A 17,905-nucleotide genomic window follows, 5' to 3' on the forward strand; every position below is an offset into this window, starting at 1 on the left:
GCTTGAGCCTGGGAGGTGAGGTTGTAGTGAGCCAAGATCGTGCCACTGCACTCCAGCTTGGGCGACACAGCGAGACCATCTCCAAAAATAATAATAATAATAATAAAACAAAAAATAAATAAAATACAAGGAACCCAGTTTCTTAAAGTGCAGCCCATAGGACTATCAGTCTGAGAGCTGCAATAGATTCCCACCAGGAGAGTTCCTTGGAAAGAACCTTGAGTCCAGTATGCCCACACCTTTGTATGACTTTTAATACCACATCCCCGCTCTGCTTCTTGGTTCACTGGGATATTCCACATGTTGGCAATGTCTAAAAACAAACAATTACCTTTGCAAGCCACCACATGGTTACTGAAAGAGACAAAATGGAATTGCCACAAGGAGATGGCTTTCATCTCTCTTGCTATTCAGAAGCCTGATTTTGTTCACACGCAAGGGAGAGAAAATGGCAAAAATGGGACTGGGGGTGGTGGATGGAGGTGGGGATAGGGAGGTGGAAATAAATTTCTTGTCTTCTCGGAAAACACCAAGTTGCATATCAACTTGAAGAATAACCCAAATTGCAAATCCAGGCTATTTCACACAATGAGAAAGGCCTTAGCCATTTCCATTTAAATTCCTATTACATACTTTCACAAAGAAAAAAAATCTATGCACAGTTTGAAAACAGTATTACATTTAGAATATTTAGTCCTTTTAGTGTATCTTTAAGAATATATAAAACTTCTTACTTGGAGATAACATTAAAAGCATAGATTTAAACATTTTATAATACTGCAATATTTTTAAAACCTTTATAAAACACCTTCCAGAAAAGTTTGCATAGTCAAAAAAAAAAAAAGCTTGGGGAGCATTGCATTTTACAAAAGACTTCTTGAATATTGGCAGTCCATACTGATATATTAAAGATTCCTAGAATACCTACAACGTAGAAGTTGGCTTAACTTTGCTTATCTAATTGTTTCTCAAACCTAATGAATCAAAACACCAACTTCTTCAAACATAAAGTGGATCAAACACACAATTAGGGAAGCGTTGCTCTTTGTAGATGAGTGTCCAGTTGCTTTTACTTTCTCCATCTCTCCCACGCTCAAGCCACATCTCTCAACCTCTTTCCCAAGTTCCTCTCACCTTAACTCTAAGATGCAACCCAGAACCTGGCAATAATGGATCATGTCTTGGGATATTGCCAGTGGCTGTTACACATCAGCGCTGATCTGAAGAGAATCCATGTACAGCTAAGAGAATAAACAGCTCCATTCCTGTTCTAGTTGGTTGTTTCCCCAGGACAGCAGCCAAACTTGCCGCTGACTAAGGAGGCCCCTTTATTTTTTTGTTTTTGTTTTTGTTTTTGAAGTGGACATCTTTCCCTTAGAAACTCAGCACTGGCTGAGGCACAAATTAATTTTGCATAAACCGCCACAGCACCATCAGATGCTAATCCGTTCGTTCATAACCACAGAGTATTGTTTTAGGGTCATGTATGTGACTTCTGCCTCCAGCCCTGTGGATTTATTTACTGCTTAGTCCCTAGTTCCTGCAGCTGTGTCCTTTCAATGACTGCTTTATGGTGGCCAAGAGAGTTGAGGTCGACTGCCAGGACTCTGAGATCTGGAGGAACACATGGACACATTATTCTTTTGCTCTGAAGCTATCCAATTCCTGTTCCGGTCAGATGGGGAGATAGTGGGAGGATATCTCTGAAGCTGCCCAGCACTTACTGCTGATATTCCTTATGTCTGACATTATTGCAAGAGAACAGACTTAGATATACTCTCTATGTGTTCTTCAGTGGAAGATGAATTACTAACGAAAGTGTAATAATACAAAACACAATTGAGTGTAGCCTTGACTTTATTTGTAAGACCTACTCTGAAGACATTATTTTCTTTACTCCAAGACTACACATTAGATCCAGTCTGCTTCAAACAAGAGGCCGGGAAAGACGGGTTACTATGCTAATGGAATACTAATAAGGCCTTTGCTTAAGTTGGGTTTTGTTGCAATTATTTGCCACTACATTTCTTTTGTATTTATGTAGAGGGAAAACTAAAGTACTTCAAAGGTAAGAAGATTCTTACTTAGCCTGAGCACTTGCAGAAAAAAACGATCTTGCTACTCTTTCTTTTGTGCTTGTACCATTTGTAAAGTGTTTTGTTCAGCACTATGGAAAAGCAAAATATCACCATCATTATTACTGGCCTTTGTCCACAGTGGATTTCATCCAGATTCTAACCAGTGACTCTGTGACTAACAATCTGAGTCACTACGTTTCAGATGTTTATGGATTTCAACACAATTCCCAGGCTGAAAGTTTTTTTAAAATTTATGTTTATGTTTCAAGACTCAGAAAGAATTAAATGCTTTTCTGTATTTCCAGTCTAGTGCAGATATGATTAAATGTCTTTCTGTATTTCCAATCTAGTGTCACTGAGTGATTGGCTAGGAACAATTCAGTGGATAGATTGAATTGTTCCTTCAATTACAGATTTGTATTGATGAAAATCAAGGAATTACCAAAATGTCAAAAAAAAAAAAAAAATTAGTATGTACCTCCAGGACAATGTCTCCAGGCTAGAAGAGAATTCAGTTAATTATAAATATTTGTGTTTTCACCATGGTAGTAGCAAAGGATAATTACAGAATTTAAAATGCAGAGAACCATGGTGCTGGGAAAACTGAATATCCACATGTGGAAGAATGAAACTAGACCCCTCTCTCTCACCATATACAAAAATCAACTCTAGGCCGGATGCGGTGGCTCATGCCTGTAATTCCAGCACTTTGGGAGGCCGAGGCAAGTGGATCACTTGAGGTCAGGAGTTCAAGACCAGCCTGGCCAACATGGTAAAACCCCGACTCTTCTAAAAACACAAAAATTAATTGGGCGTGATGGCGTGCACTTGTAATCCTAGCTACTCAGGAGGCTGAGGCAGGAGAATCACTTGAACCTGGGATGTAGAGGTTGCAGTGAGCAGAGATAGAACCGCTGTACTCCAGTCTGGGCAACAGAACAAGAGTCTGTTTCAAAACAAAACAAAACAAAATTAACTCAAAATGAAGACTGAAATGTAAGACCTGAGATGATGAAACTACTAGAAAGAAAACACAGCAGAAACACTTCATGACATTGGTTCAGACAAGAATTTTTTTGGGTAAGGCCTCAATAAAAAAGATTGAAATCCTGTCATTTGCAACAGGGATGAACCTGGAGGACATTATGTTAAGTTAAAAAAAGCCAGGCACAGAAGGCAAATACTACATGATCTTACATGCGGAATTTTAAAAAGTTGATCCCATAGAAGTAGAGTAGAATACTGGTTACCAGAGTCAGGTGAAAGGTGGGGAGGAGTGGCGGAGGTGGGAGAGGTTGGTTAATAGGTACTAGGTTACAGTTAAATGAGAGGAATAAGTTCTGGTACTCTACTGCAGTGGTCTCAACTTTTTTGGCACCAAGGACCAGTTTCATGCAAGACAATTTTCAACGGATTTTGAGGGGGGATGGTTTTGGAATGAAACTGTTCCATCCCATATCATTCAGCATTAGTTAGATTTTCATAAGGAGCACACAACCTAGACCCTCCCATGTGCAGTTCACAATAGGGTTTGTGCTTCTGTGAGAATCTAAGGTGGCTGCTGATCGGACAGGAGGCAGAGCTCAGGTAAGAATGCTTGCCCGCCACTCCTCTCCTGCTGTGCGGCCCAGTTCCTAACAGACCACAGACTGGTACTAGTTTACAGCCCAGGAGCTGGGGATGCCTGCTCTGCTGTACAACAGAGTGATATATGTGGCAATAATGTGTTGTATATTTCAAATTAGCTAGAAGAGACGATTTTGAATGCTCTCACCACAAAGAAATGAAAAATGCTTGAGATGATGGATACGCTAGTTATCCTGATCATTATGCAATGTATACATGTAGTGAAATATCACATTGTACCCCATAAGTAATATGCACAACTATTATGTGTAAGTTACAAATAAAACAAAAAAAAAGAAGCATAAATACAACATAAATACTTAAAAAAAAAACCACAGAGAACCTACTGCTAAAAGGTGATAAAGAGAATGATAGAAAAATGCAAGTATATTAACTGGTTATTAACCTTGCAAAGATGTACATCTTTATTCTTACAGCTCCTTCAAAGGAATATTAGAAAATGGACAATCTGACCAGGGCCTACTTGAGGGTGGAGGGTGGGAGGAGGGTGAGGATCAAAAACCTATATATCAGATACTATGCTTATTACCTGGGTGACAAAATAATCTGTACACAAACCCCTGCACCATGCATTTTTCCCATGTAATAAACCTGCATGTGTACCCCTGAACCTAAAATAAAATTTGGAAAGAAAAAAAAATAAAAGGAAATGAACAGTCTGAGCTAAAATATCCCTTTTTATGGAAAATCTCATTATTTTAATAATTTTATCATTTTTCTGTATTCATTCTCATACCAGTTCTAGATTATCTCTAGACTATAACTATCCCTGATTGATCACCTTACATCAATCTTTTATTACTATTATTATTCATTTGTAGGGACGACAGGGTCTTGCTCTGTCACCCAGCCTGGAGTGTAGTGGTGCAATTATAACTCACCACAGTCTCAAACTTCCAGCCTCAATCAATCTTTCCAGCTCAGCCTCCCCAGTAGCTAGGACCATAGGTGCCACACTACCATGCCTTAAAAGATGATTCCTTGTCATTTTTACATGGAATAATTTTACAAATATTTGGTCATAAATTTTTATAATATCTCAGGTTAATAATACCTTACCGTTTTATAGCATTTTGCAAAGAAGTCTCCTGCATGTTATCTGACATTAATCTCATCATCATATGCAGTAGAGAATAAATGTGTTGCTCCATTTTACAGATAAGAAAATTGAAGTACATTACACTGATGTAATTGACTTAGACTCATTGACTAAAGTAACATGCATTGTTACAGAAAAGCAGAGGTCCTGGTCCAAAGCTGTTCCACTAGACATGGGCTACGGTTCGGCTCTGTGTCCCCACCCAGATCTCAGGTTGAATTGTAATTCCCAATGTTGGGGGAGGGACCTGGTGGGAGGTGATTGACTCATGGGGGTGGATTTCCCCCATGCTGTTCTCATGATAGGGTGTTCTCATGAGATCTGATGGTTTAAAAGTGTGTGGCACTACCCCGTTGCATGCGCTCTCTCTCTCTCTCTCTCTCTCTGTCTCCTGCTCTGTCACGGTAAGACGTACTTGCTTCCCCTTTGCCTTCTGCCATAATTGTAAACTTCCTAGGGCCTCCCAGCCATACTTTCTGTACAGCCTGCAGAACTGTGAGTCTTTTCTTCATAAATTACCCAGGTCTCAGGTAGTTCTTTATAGCAGTATGAGAACAGACTAATACAACATATAACAGAAATTTGAGGTTTAAAAAGAATATCGGCCTCTATATCCTCATAATGCAAGATTAAGAATAAAGCTTGGACAGATGAGCTGTTATTTCTGGATACTGGTCTTTGCAAATACTATTTGGGTTATCAAGTATTATCTTGTATTATGTTAATGCTCTCCAAAGTATCGAAGTATAATCAGATTGCACTAAATATTATCAAAATATACGAAGATAATAAAGAAAATAAATTAGATTTTAAAAAACTATTTATTCATCATTCTGTGACCTTTATAGGATGCCCTATATAAGTCTATGTAGGATGTTCTTGAGCACACATTCATAAAATTCCCATTGTCTTTAAATCAAGTTACATTTTTCACTATGAACCTGTTGGATTTTATGTTTAAACTAACAGCCTTTCTAAGGGAAGAAGATTTATCTACCATTTCCCTTACATCTTCCACAGTGTCTAGGCTGGAACCAAAGTTGTTGCTTTTTGGCTTCTGTATGGCAACTACTCCTGTGACATATTTGAAGTTCCTTGTACCCCCACCCCCCCCCCCAATCTGGTCCTGCACCCATACTGACCCTCATGGCTAAGTCTGATAACCAAGCAATAAGATGGTCAAGTGGAATCCCCTAAAGCATGGTTCATGAACCACCCTCATTATACATCTGGGTGTCTCTGCAGAACTCTAGGTGCTTCCACAGATCTTCTCAACCCAGTGAAGCTGCATTAACCAGCTCCCCAAGAGAGTATTGTGAACTCTAAAGTTTGATCATCACTCTAATGATAGCACTTTTCAGCTCCTAGAAATGTTAGCCACCTTGCTTGTGAATATGGTTCCTGGGCCTGGTCTTCGAAAATGAAAATGGAAGATGGTCCTTGACCTTTGGGAAAAGAAGTAAGAGGCAGACTACAAAAATGGCTCAAAAGAACGCCCTTGGCAATTACTAAGAGAAAATGTTTACCAGTGAGCTGGGAAAACAACACCCCCATTTCCGTGAGGCAGTTCCCAAGCAGATGCTTGATCTTAGGGATCCCTGGAGCTGCATCCTCCAAGGCGCTGGCCCTTAGGAACATGAACACCCAGCCCTGCTGAGCGGGACCAGGGAGCAGGTCTGAATGACTAATATTTTTCCAAACTAGAACGTCAAACCGATTAATAACCATTTCCCCTCTAAACCAGGAAAAATCAGCATTCCTCTCCCCGTTGTGTGCCAGAATCCAAAGATGAATGAAAGAGGCCTGCATCAAGAAAACTGCGTTCAGTTCTCTTGGGTTCAGGGCTTCGACCCGAAGCAGGCTGAATGAATGAAGATGGTGTTGCGTTGTCAGGGACCTGGGGAATGAAGACACACCCAGGAAAAGCAGGACCCTGCAGGAATGGACAAAGATCCAGGGCATTGGGATGCGAGAGGGCTGCGAAGAGGAGTTGAAATGAACAACAGACTCATACAAGGAGGATTTCTAATCAGAGGAGAGCGATTGCTTTAATAAAGCTGCAACCTGGAACAATTACAATCTGACCAGATATTCTTGCAAAATTGGTAAAGCAGAGAATGTGTAAAAATCTCTCCTCCTCCTCCCCTGAATGCAGTTAACGAAAGGCTGAACGGCCGGATTCTCAAAGCCCAGATCTGATCACTGCAGAACAGGGCCACCCTAAAAGCAATCGGGTGGAATCTTTCCAGCTCCAAGCCCGGGGATGAGGGAGGTGGGGGAAGGTGGAGGGAGGTGGGGGAAGGTGAAGGGAGGTGGAAGGAGGTGAAGGGAGGTGGGGGGAGGTGGGGGGAGGTGGGGGGAGGTGAAGGGAGGTGGGGGAGGTGAAGGGAGGTGGGGGAGGTGAAGGGAGGTGGGGGGAGGTGAAGGGAGGTGGGGGGAGGTGAAGGGAGGTGGGGGGAGGTGAAGGGAGGTGGGGGAGGTGAAAGGAGGTGGGGGAGGTGAAGGGAAGTGGGTGGCGGCACCGGGGTTTGAAAACACATCCAGGACACTTCCCCATCCTGGGAGAGCACCCTGGCTCGCAGCGTCTTTCACGCTTCTGCTTGGGACAACCTCGTGCATGAAATCTGGCAGGGGAGGAGTCGGTCGAGGAGATTGTTAGCCCGAGGGCTGGAACAGTGGATCTGGGAAGCAGGGGCTGGGGGACACGTTCTCTTCCCTCCACGGGCTGCCTCGTGCTCCCGAATCCCCGCGGGGCCTGGCGGCCTGACCGGGAGCTGCAGGCGACCATCCGGCAGGCGGCGGCGGCGACAGAGACAGCCGCGAGGGACGCGCCCCGGGCCCGCGCTCAGGGGGAGTGGGCGCGGCTCGGCAGCTGCTCCCCGCGCCCCCGCCAGGGGAGGGGGCGTCACGCCTGGGCCTTGGATCCGCGCCAGGCCGCTCCTTCCAGCTGGCGGACCGGGGGCGAGGCGGCCCGGTCCCTGTCCCCGTCCCATCCCCCGCGCAGCCTTTGCCCTCCCAGCTCCTTCCCTCTCGGTCTTCCCTTCCCGCGTTCCCGGGAGAAACATGGCCGGGAGCAGCGAGAAGGCTCCAGACTACGGGCGAGGCGTCGTGGTAAATGCAAACTCCCGATTTCAGGGCTCGCCCCGTTCCCCTCCCTCCCTGGCACCCTGCTTGTAGATTAAATGCCTGCCGTGCGTCTGGGGAGAGAGCTGGCCACCCCTTTGTTCTCCCTCCCGGCGGGGATCGCTTCCATCCTCAGACCCGGGCCTCCCCTCCCCGCCCCCAATCTGACTAAACGCCGAGTCCAGTCCCTTCACCCCGAGTTCCCAGCGTCCCCCCACCGCGGCCCCCGTCCGGGAGCCCGCTCCAGCAGCGTCCCGCCGGCGCCCAGCCGGGTCCCCACCCCCCTCGAGCCACCGCTTCTGTGAGCCGGGCGGGGCCCCAGAGCCCCCCGCGTGCTGCTCGGGAGGCCTCCTTCTTCCTGGGCCTCCTCTTGACTCCTCCAGTGAGGGCTTCAAGTTTTGTTTTTAAAAGGACACGGAGGGGTTTTGAAGGCAGCTAGGAAATAAAGTAGCTGCAGTGGACGGAGTTTGAGCTTTGACGCCTTTGGTACCCGGGTTGGGACTCTCTGGCTGCCGAGGCCTCCGCAGGAGCTCTGCGACACGCTGGCAGCTCCTGAGTGACCTATGGCTTATTCGTAAAAGGAGCAGCAAGCTGGGCTGTGGAGCGAATTGGGAGGATGCATGTAAAATATCTAGCAGTGTGTCCGGATGGGAGGGCGTGGGGTGCCGGTTTCCCAGAATTGAACCTCTTTAACCCTGAGAATCCTGGCGGTGTCAGCCAGAGGGTACCCATCTCTCAGGGTACTAGGACCCAATCCGTTCTTGACCTTGTGGCCACTTCCTCCCGGCTCCCTGAGTAGTGGTTTTCCTAGAAGCTGGTGGCTATAACTTGTGTCAGGTTCAATGTGAAACTCAACGGTGGTGAGGATGGTGGGTGGGGCTAACTTGCCATCTCTTTCCAGGGATCGGCTTGTCATTCACAGACAATCTGTTTATGAATATGAATGGCCTGAACTAAAGTAAGTGGGTTGGGGAGGGAAACGTGTCACACTCAGACAGAACCGGTCAGGTTGAAATGTGGGGCTCGGTGCTTAATTTAACAGCAGGATCTTTCCTTCTTAAAGGATGAGGAGTTGGTTTATTAATTAATTCCTCACATGTATTGTGCTGCTTCGTTCCAGGAGGTGTTCTAGGCTCTGGGGGTGCAGCAGACAAAGGCCTTGTCTTCATGACCTTGCATTCCAGAGAAGACACAGGCAGGCAGTATGTAAGCAAACAGAAAATTTCAAATAGGAATATGTGCAATAGGAGGAGGGTAACAGGATAGAGGGTAATTGGAGGAGAAGCGGGGAGTGATGCTTTTGTCTAGGTGGTCAGGGCAGCCTCTCTGTGGTGACCTTTGAGCCAAGATCTGAAGGGTACACAGGAATAGCCGTATGGACTGCAGGCAGAGACCCATATACCAAGTGCAAAAGAATCATTGCATCCGATTTATGCTTTTACAAAAATCATTCCAGTTGCCCCAGGAGGAAGGGCAAGCCTAGTGGTGGGATGGACGGGAGGGGAGACTAAAACGCAAAAAGGGAAATCGTTAAGTTCATTCTGGACAAATCGAGTCTGCAGTGCCTGTAAGGCCCACGGGTCAGGATGCACTCTAGGCAATTTGAAATTCACGACTGGAATTCAGGAGAGCGATTGGAGAGATTTAGAAATCATCAGCAGAACGAATAATATTTAATGTTCGTGAGTGCTCAGCGAATATGGAAAAAGCAATTAAAGCAACTGTTAAGGATGGAGGCCTGGAAAGTCCCAAATGTAAGAGGCTGCCTGTGGAGGAGAAGCCGGATGAAGGAACCGAGAAAGAACGCTGACGGGTGGAAGGGCAGGCAGGGTGGTCAGTGCCTTGGGAATAGAGCATTGTTGGGCAGGAGGGGTGGTGTCAAGAGGTCATCAGAAGTGTCAGATGCCACAGGGACAGCAAGTTGGATACCACAATGGAAAACAGCCACTGTATTTAACAATTACAAAGCCGTCAGTAGGAAGAATCTTTTAAACAACCACTCCACTGGTAGAATGATTAAAACATAGTACAAGTTGAGCATCACTAATCCAAAAATCCAAAGCCTCAAATGCTCTCAAATCTGAAACTTTTTGAGCAGCAACATGATGCTCAAAGGAGCACTCTCACTGGAATATTCTGGATTTCAGATTAGGGGCACTCAACCAGGAAGTATAATGCAAATATTCCAAAATCCAAAGGAAAAAAAAGTCAGAAATTGGAAACACATCTGGTCCCAAGCATTTTAGATAAGGGGTACTCAACTTGTACTACCTTGTAACATACTAGATATATATATATTTTTTGAGACGGAGTCTTACTCTGTCACCCAGGCTGGAGTGCAATAGTGTGATTTCAGCTCACTGTAACCTCAGCCTCCCAGGTTCAAGTGAATCTCCTGCCTCAGTCCCCCAAGCAGCTACGATTACAGGTGTGCGCCACTATGCCCAGCTAATTTTTGTATTTTTAGTGGAGATGGGGTTTCACCATGTTGATCAGGCTGGTCTCGAACACCCGACCTCAGGTGATCCACCCTCCTCAACCTCCCAAAGTGCTGGGATTACAGGTGTGAGCCACCGTACCTGGCTTCTAGATACTTTTAAAAAAGAATAAGGTGAATCTAGATGAACGGATGGAGTAGGTAAATTGTTGCAGTCTAAAAAACAAGTGAGATAACGTTGTAAATAACCCAATCTATTGGTGTCAGTGGAGGTCCTCTTGGAAACAAAGTAATCTTGTGAAAGATGCAAAGAGGTAGTGAGAAGGGTATAAAGAGAGTAGAAGGTGGGGTGCAGTGGCTCACACCTGTAATCCCAGGACTTTGGGAGGCCGAGGTGAGTGGATCACCTGAGGTCAGGAGTTCGAGACAATCCTAACATGGTGAAACCCCGTCTCTACTAAAAATACAAAATTAGCTGGGCATGGTAGCACATGCTTGTAATCACAGCTACTTGAGAGGCTGAAGCAGGAGAATCACTTGAACCTGGGAGGCGGAGGTTGCAGTGAGCCGAGATCACGCCATTGCACTCCATCCTGGGCAACAAGAGTGAAACTCCATCTCAAAAAACCAAAAACAAAAAAATGAGTAGAAACCGGACCAGCTGCGATGGGGCCTGGTGCTTGCATGAAAGCCCACCGAGGTGGGAAATTATCCATGTATAATGGAGATAGTCCCTGTATTTACATTGTTTTCTCCAGTAGAACTTGGAATAATTAGATTAACCTCAAGTTGGATGTAAGTAGGCAAATTCAGAGTGAACCCAAGCTGCTGGTAGAAGGCAGTTCATGGCATGTAAGACCAGAGGGAAGGAAGAGCTGAAGAGGGTAAGTTAACTGGGAGAATAGAAAGCTCTCAAGGGTGGGATACAGAAAATCAAATTAGTGCCATTTTAAAAAGGGGGCAGGTGGCTGGGAGCAGTGGTTCACACCTGTAATCCCAGCACTTTGTGAGGCCAAGGTGGGCAAATCACTCGAGCCCAGGAGTTTGAGACCAGTCTGGGCAACCAACTTCATCTCTACAAAAAATACAAAAATTAGCCGGGCATGGTGGTGCATGCCTATAGTCTCAGTTACCAGAGAGGCTGAGGTGAGAGAATCACCAGAGCCTGGGAAATCAAGGCTGCGGTGAGCCATGATCGCGCCACTGCATTCCAGCCTGTGTGTCAGAGTGAGACCCTGTCTCAAGAAAGGGGTGGGGGAAGGTGATAATAGCAAGCATTTCTTGAGCACAAGTCTGTAAGGGAGGCCTAAGGTACTCCCCATTTTACAGAGGAGGAAACTGAGGCACTGAGAGTAAATCACCCAGGTAACATAAGTAGCAAATGGCATGAGTGGGATTTGAACCAGCTTTCAATCACTATGCTACATAGGAAGCTGTGATTCCAGAGTGAAATTTCAGGGTTGGGGTTGTCTGTAGGACTGGGGTATGTGAATGTATTGCTAAATGGAGAGTAAGGATGTAGTTTGAGCTAAGGCCGGTGAAGGAGCTGCAAGATGAAGTAGCTGGAAGGATCGTCCAGGTAGGTATTGGTGTAAATCACCCAAGGAATTGTCCAGGAATTAGGTACAGAAGAAAATTCTGAGTTGGTAGAAATTTGTTGATAAAGAATGCAAGGGAAGTAGAGTCAAATGATAGAAGCATGAAACGAGAAGTTTGTACAAGAGAAGGGAATATTAAGAGATTTAAGATGCTCTTGCCTATAAATGGTTTTCAGTTGAACTGAGGAGGTAGGACATTTATACCGTTAACAATAAATGGTAGTAAATGCTAATTGCCACATAAGAGAGGTAGACTCTAAGGCCAGAAGTTTTGCTCGGAGTTGGCTTGTCAATTGATCCGGAGCTAATAAAGTCACCAGATTCCTGGTTGATACTCTTCGTTACTTCTCAGGGAGAGATAAAGATCTTCGCTAGCCACCGGCTTTTGGGGATCGGGTTATTAGACATGTTTTTGTTTGTTTTTTTTGTCTGGTTTGGTTTTTGCCAAAGCATTATCAACTGAGCCACTGTCAGCACTTAACTGAATTTGGTAGGAATGAGAAGAGAAAAATCTGAGATGATTGTTGTGTTTCTGTTATAGCTGACTTCCCGTCACCACCACCCCCCATGAAAATGTGGCAGTATCTGAGATAAGTAATAAGGTATAGTTTCATCAAAAGCACAGCTCTACTAGGTGGTAATGAGTTTTCTTTCTGAGGGGCAAACCCACCACAGAAGAAGGCATGTGGATATGAGGTGGCTGGGCTGTCGAGCTTCCTTCGTTCCTCTGCTAACAGAACCTGGGAATCTTTTAGCAAACCACTTATCCCCACTTTTCAAGATGTGTGGTTATGAGATGGGGCCCTTCCTAGGCCTCCTCCCTCCCTGGCTCTGGGGCTGGGACAAGAACCCCAGAATTCCTGCTGGGATTCTTTGAATCAGAGTGAAGGAATGAAAGCCCCTTCCTCCTGCTGGTGGAGGATAGATGACAACTGTGGCCTGAAGGAGAGAGCAGGGCCAATCTATGGAGCTCAGCAAGAGACAGGAGCAGAGATGAGCTTCTTATATGTGTTTTCTCCCTGATATGATGTATTCTCCCTTATATGTGCAAAAAAATAGTCTAAGAAAATATATATGTTTTATATATAAGCAAAAAAATATATATAATGATTTAGAAAGTTTTCAGTGCATCTTCAGTGAGAAAAAGAGAATCAGAATTAGTTCTGGGATTTGGATGTTGCATAAAATGACTCAGTTAATGAGTTTGTCACCTCCCCCAGCTTGGCTATGTTTTGCTGTTTTGAACAGAGAAAGCGTTGTGCTGAATAAACGTAGAGCATATTATCTGTGATACTGAAACTGTCTAAAGACTCTGGTTTTGATTTTTAAAAAAGAAGGTGAATAACAATTATCTCCAGTTATAGCAACCTCTATCCCTGCGGTTTCAATGACTTACAACATGATTTGCATGCACCATTGAAGTTAACAAAGCATAAACTAGCATTTTCATCATCGCAAACTGACTCTTGTCTCAACAATGAAAACTCACTATTTCAGATTAATTGCAAATAATGGCCAATTTGGATTATAAAACAGTTTTAGAGAAATATATTTTTTCTAATTTTATACTTTTCTGTTGTTTTCTTGAGACAGAGCCTCACTCTGCTGCCAGAAGTTTGAGGCTGCAGTGAGCTATGATTGTACCACTGCACTCCAGCCTAGGCAACAGAGGGAGATCCTATCTCTTGAAAAATAACATAGATGGCCGGACACGGTGGCTCACCCCTATAATCCCAGCACTTTGGGAGGCCAAGGTGGGTGGATCACCTGAGGTTGGGAGTTCGAGACCAGCCTGACCAACATGGAGAAACCCTATCTCTACTAAAAATACAAAATTAGTCGGGCATGGTGGTGCATGCCTGTAGGTCCCAGCTACTCAGGAGGGTGAGGCAGGAGAATTGCAACCCAGGAGGCAGAGGTTCCAGTGAGCTGAGATCGTGCCATTGCACTCCAGCCTGGGCAACAAGAGTAAAACTCCATCTCAAAAAGTAAAAATATTTTAAAATTTTAAAAATTTTAAAAAAGCAACATAGATGATATATACCATGTGGCCATCAGTCAGCCAATGGATATGACACATTGGAATCTCCAGAACCTTGAACAGTGGTAGTCTTTACACAAGGAGACAAACTCAGAGTTCAGGCTGGAGTTCAGCTTTTCAGGTAGCCGGAGGATGGAGACTGTGTCATCCATTCATTCAACATTTTTGAGCACTTACCATATTCCAGATCTACATTCTAGGCACGGAGAGATTCAACAATGAATCAGAAAAAGTCTCTACCAGAAGGAGCTCATGTTCCGACAGAACACACCCAAGCACTCACACGTCACCCAGGGGTGAAACATGCTCTGAAGGTCAGGGAAGGCCTCTCTGCAGAGGTGACATTGAATGGAGACTTGAGAGAGGTAGAGGACAGCCTTGTGGAAATCTAGAGGAAGCATGTTGCAGGCAAGAGGAGGTGCAAGTGCAAAGCTCGGGAGGGAGGGGCGTGGTTGGCAGATAGGAAGACTCACAGGAGAACAGTGGCTGAAGCTGGGGGAAGAGGAAGAGGAAGATTGCCAGGGATGAGTCAGACAGGTAATCCCTGGCGAGCCACAGTGAGGACTCTGGTCTTTACTCGGAGTAAAATGATAAGCCCTTGAAAAAAATCTCAGCAGAAGGCTGCCATGAAAGGATGTCCTTTGTTTGTTTTTATTTATTGACAGACAAGGTCTTGCTCTGTCACCCAGGCTGGAGTGCAGTGGCACAGTCATAGCTCACTGCAGCCTTGAACTCCTGGGCTCAAGTGATCCTCCTACCCTGGCCTCCTGAGTAGCTCTGACTACAAGCATGGACCTTGCCTGGCTGATTTTTTCATTTTTTGCAGAGACAGGATCTTGCTGTGTTGCCCAGGCTGATCTCTAACTCATGGCCTCAAGGGGTCTTCCCGCCTCGGCCTCCCAAAGTGCTGGGATTACAGGAATGAGCCATGTACCTGGCTATGATGTGCATTTTTAAGGGAGCATGTGCACTTCCATACGGAGGGGCTGCAAAGTAGAAGCGGGAAGACAAGTGGAGAGGCTCCTGGGACAGTCCTGGGAGAAATGATGGTGGTAAGGGACTAGATAAATTTCCAGGGAATTGAAGATACAGTTATCTACTGGGTTGCCTGAGGAGAGTGAAAGAAAGGAATCAGTGACACCTTCAAGATTTTGGACTGAGTAACTGCAAGTATGGGTGCCCTTTAATAAAACAGGCAACAGATACACTTGGTGAGAAATAGCATGCATTTGGTTTGCCTGGCATTCCAGAACCCAGAACTGTACTATACATTCCACTGCCAGAAAATGAACACAGGGGAACTGGCTTTGAGTCCTGCCTGAGGAGGAGGGTGGAAAGTGGGGAATGTCACAGCACACAGTGGAGCAGGAGTGGGGTCTAAGACAGCAGCAAACAGATCAGGCCGAGTGAGCGAGGGGATGGAAGAGACAGGTGCCTTCTCAAGGAGCCTGCATGGGAGCCTTGGGTAGGACAGAGAGCTACAAGGGGCACCAGGAATTTGGGAAAGGTCAGAGGCTGGGAGCAGTCAGCAAGGCCTCCAGGAAGAAGCGGGTTGTGGCCTGAGGATCACTTGAACCTGGGAAGCGGGGTTTCAGTGAGCCCAGATTGCATGAGTTCAAGGTCAGGAGTTCAAGACCAGCCTGGCCAACATGGCAAAAACCTGTCTCCACTGAAAATACAAAAATTAGCTAAGTGTGGTGGCACATGCCTGTAGTCCCAGCTACTGGGGAGGCCAAGACAGGAGAATCACTTAGACCTCGGAGGCAAAGGTTGCAGTGAGCTGAGATCGCCCCACTATACTGCAGCCTGGGTAGCAGAGAAAGACTCTGTCTCAAAGTCTCAAAGAAAACAAACAAACAAACAAAAAACAAATATTGTATGATGCCCATAGTTGGGAATTGAGTGCTCTGTTCGTTTTAGTACTAAGCCTCATATCAGGTTGTAGAAACAAATCGCCTTGTCTCACTAAACTTTTCATAGCTTGAGGGGATTCTGTTTTCAAATGATATTCTTTTGTTATGTTTTTAACATAAATTTCTGATGAAAAATACCATAACCAAAATAATTTGATTTGCAGATTATGGACGACTGGCCGGGGTATGACTTGAATTTATTCACGTACCCACAGCACTATTACGGAGACTTGGAATACGTCCTCATACCTCATGGCATCATTGTGGACAGGTGAGTGTGATTTCCTGTTTCAATCTTGGTCCTGTACTGGGCTGGCCCACTCTTGCATGAATCCTACAATATACTTTAGAACCCTATTCCTGAGCTGCTTTTTATAGTGGTAGAGAGAACTTTTATATAGGGCAGTGAATTTGAGATAAAATGAATTTATGCTGAGAGATCCAAGATGGCCGATGACTAGCAGCTCGGGCACGTACCTCCCAGTGAAAGCGCAAAGAATGAGAGGACGTCACACTTTCAGACGAATATTGGACCAGGAGATTCCCAGTGGAGGAGCCCCACGGGTCGCCAGGGCGACTCTTGTGGCTGGCGCGGCGGTTTTGCTGGTGCCTCAGCGCGCCAATTCTAGGTGCAGAGTCCGGAGATTTCCGGGCAGAAAAGCACCATCAATCTTAACACCGCTGTTTTGGCCGGTGCAGTGGATTGCTCAGATTTTGGCGCAGGGAATCAACAAGTTGGACGTCAAAGACCCAGTTAGAAAGTCGGCAATTACAAAGACGACAGACGGATAAATATATAATGAAGGGAAGAAACCAGCGTAAAAAGGTAGAGAACACTCAAAATCAGAATGCCTCTCCCTCTACAGGGGATTGCAATTCCCCATCAGTAACGGAACAAGGCTTAATAGATTACACGTGTGTTCCAATAACAGAAGCAGGCTTCAAAACGTGGGTGATAAGAAACTTCTGTGAATTAAAAGAACTTGTTTTAACCCAATGCAAAGAAACTAAAAACCTTGAAAAAAGGTTTGATGAAATGTTAACGAGAATGGACAAGATAGAGAAGAATATAAGTGAATTGATGGAGCTGAAAAACACAACACAAGAACTTCGCGAAGCATGCACAAGTTTAAAGAGTCAAATTGATCAAGCAGAAGAAAGGATATCAGAAGTCGAGGACCAGCTCAGTGAAATGAAACGAGAAGACAAGAATGGAGAAAAAAGGATGAAAAGGAACGAGCAAAGTCTCCAGGAAATATGGGACTATGTGAAAAGACCTAATCTACGTTTGATAGGTGTACCTGAATGTGATGAAGAGAATGAATCCAAGTTGGAAAATACTCTTCAGGATATCATTCAGGAAAACTTTCCCAACCTGGCAAGGCAGGGTAATATTCAACTCCAGGTAATACAGAGAACACCACAAAGATATTCTACAAGAAGACCAACCCCAAGGCACATAATCGCCAGATTTATTAGGGTTGAAATGAAGGAGAAAATATTAAGGGCAGCCAGAGAGAAAGGTCAGGTTACCCATAAAGGGAAATCTATCAGACTTACAGCAGATCTCTCAGCAGAAACCCTACAAGCCAGAAAAGAGTGGGGATCAATATTTAACATCCTTAAAGAAAAGAACTTTCAACCCAGAATTTCCTATCCAGCCAAACTAAGCTTTATGAGTGAAGGAAAAATTAAATCTTTTGCGAACAAACAAGTACTTAGAGAGTTCATCACCACCAGGCCTGCTTTACAAGAGCTTCTGAAAGAAGCACTATACATATAAAGGAACAACCAATATCAGCCTTTCCAAAAATATATCAAAAAGCAAAGAACATTAACATAATGAAAAATTTACATCAACTAATGGGCAAAACAGCCAGCTAGCATCAAACGCCAGTATTAAACTTATATATATTTTAATTGGATAAAAAGCCAAAACCCATCGGTATGCTGCATCCAGACCCATCTT

General features: G+C 44.8%; 1 protein-coding gene across 4 annotated transcripts in view; it reads left to right on the forward strand.

Annotated features, from left to right (window-relative positions):
- Window positions 1–7,857: 7,857 nt before the first annotated feature.
- Window positions 7,858–17,905, forward strand: part of PRTFDC1 (phosphoribosyl transferase domain containing 1) — a 93,013-nt gene continuing 82,965 nt past the window's right edge. For 2 of the 4 annotated variants that reach the window (XR_010339546.1, XM_064368589.1), the window contains exons 1-2: window positions 7,858–7,935; window positions 16,101–16,207. Coding sequence is in view for 3 of the 4 variants with exons in the window: in XM_064368589.1 (XP_064224659.1) it covers window positions 7,888–7,935; window positions 16,101–16,207 (155 nt within the window). In the remaining variant the exon portion in view is untranslated. Of the gene's footprint in view, window positions 7,936–8,848; window positions 8,906–15,054; window positions 15,076–16,100; window positions 16,208–17,905 lie in introns of those variants that run through there. The other 2 variants (XM_064368592.1, XM_064368590.1) reach the window with 2 other exon arrangements.

The sequence above is a fragment of the Aotus nancymaae genome, unplaced genomic scaffold, assembly GCF_030222135.1.
Source record: "Aotus nancymaae isolate 86718 unplaced genomic scaffold, 86718_ANA_hifiasm-v0.15.2.pri h1tg000077l, whole genome shotgun sequence".
Lineage (NCBI taxonomy): Eukaryota > Metazoa > Chordata > Mammalia > Primates > Aotidae > Aotus > Aotus nancymaae.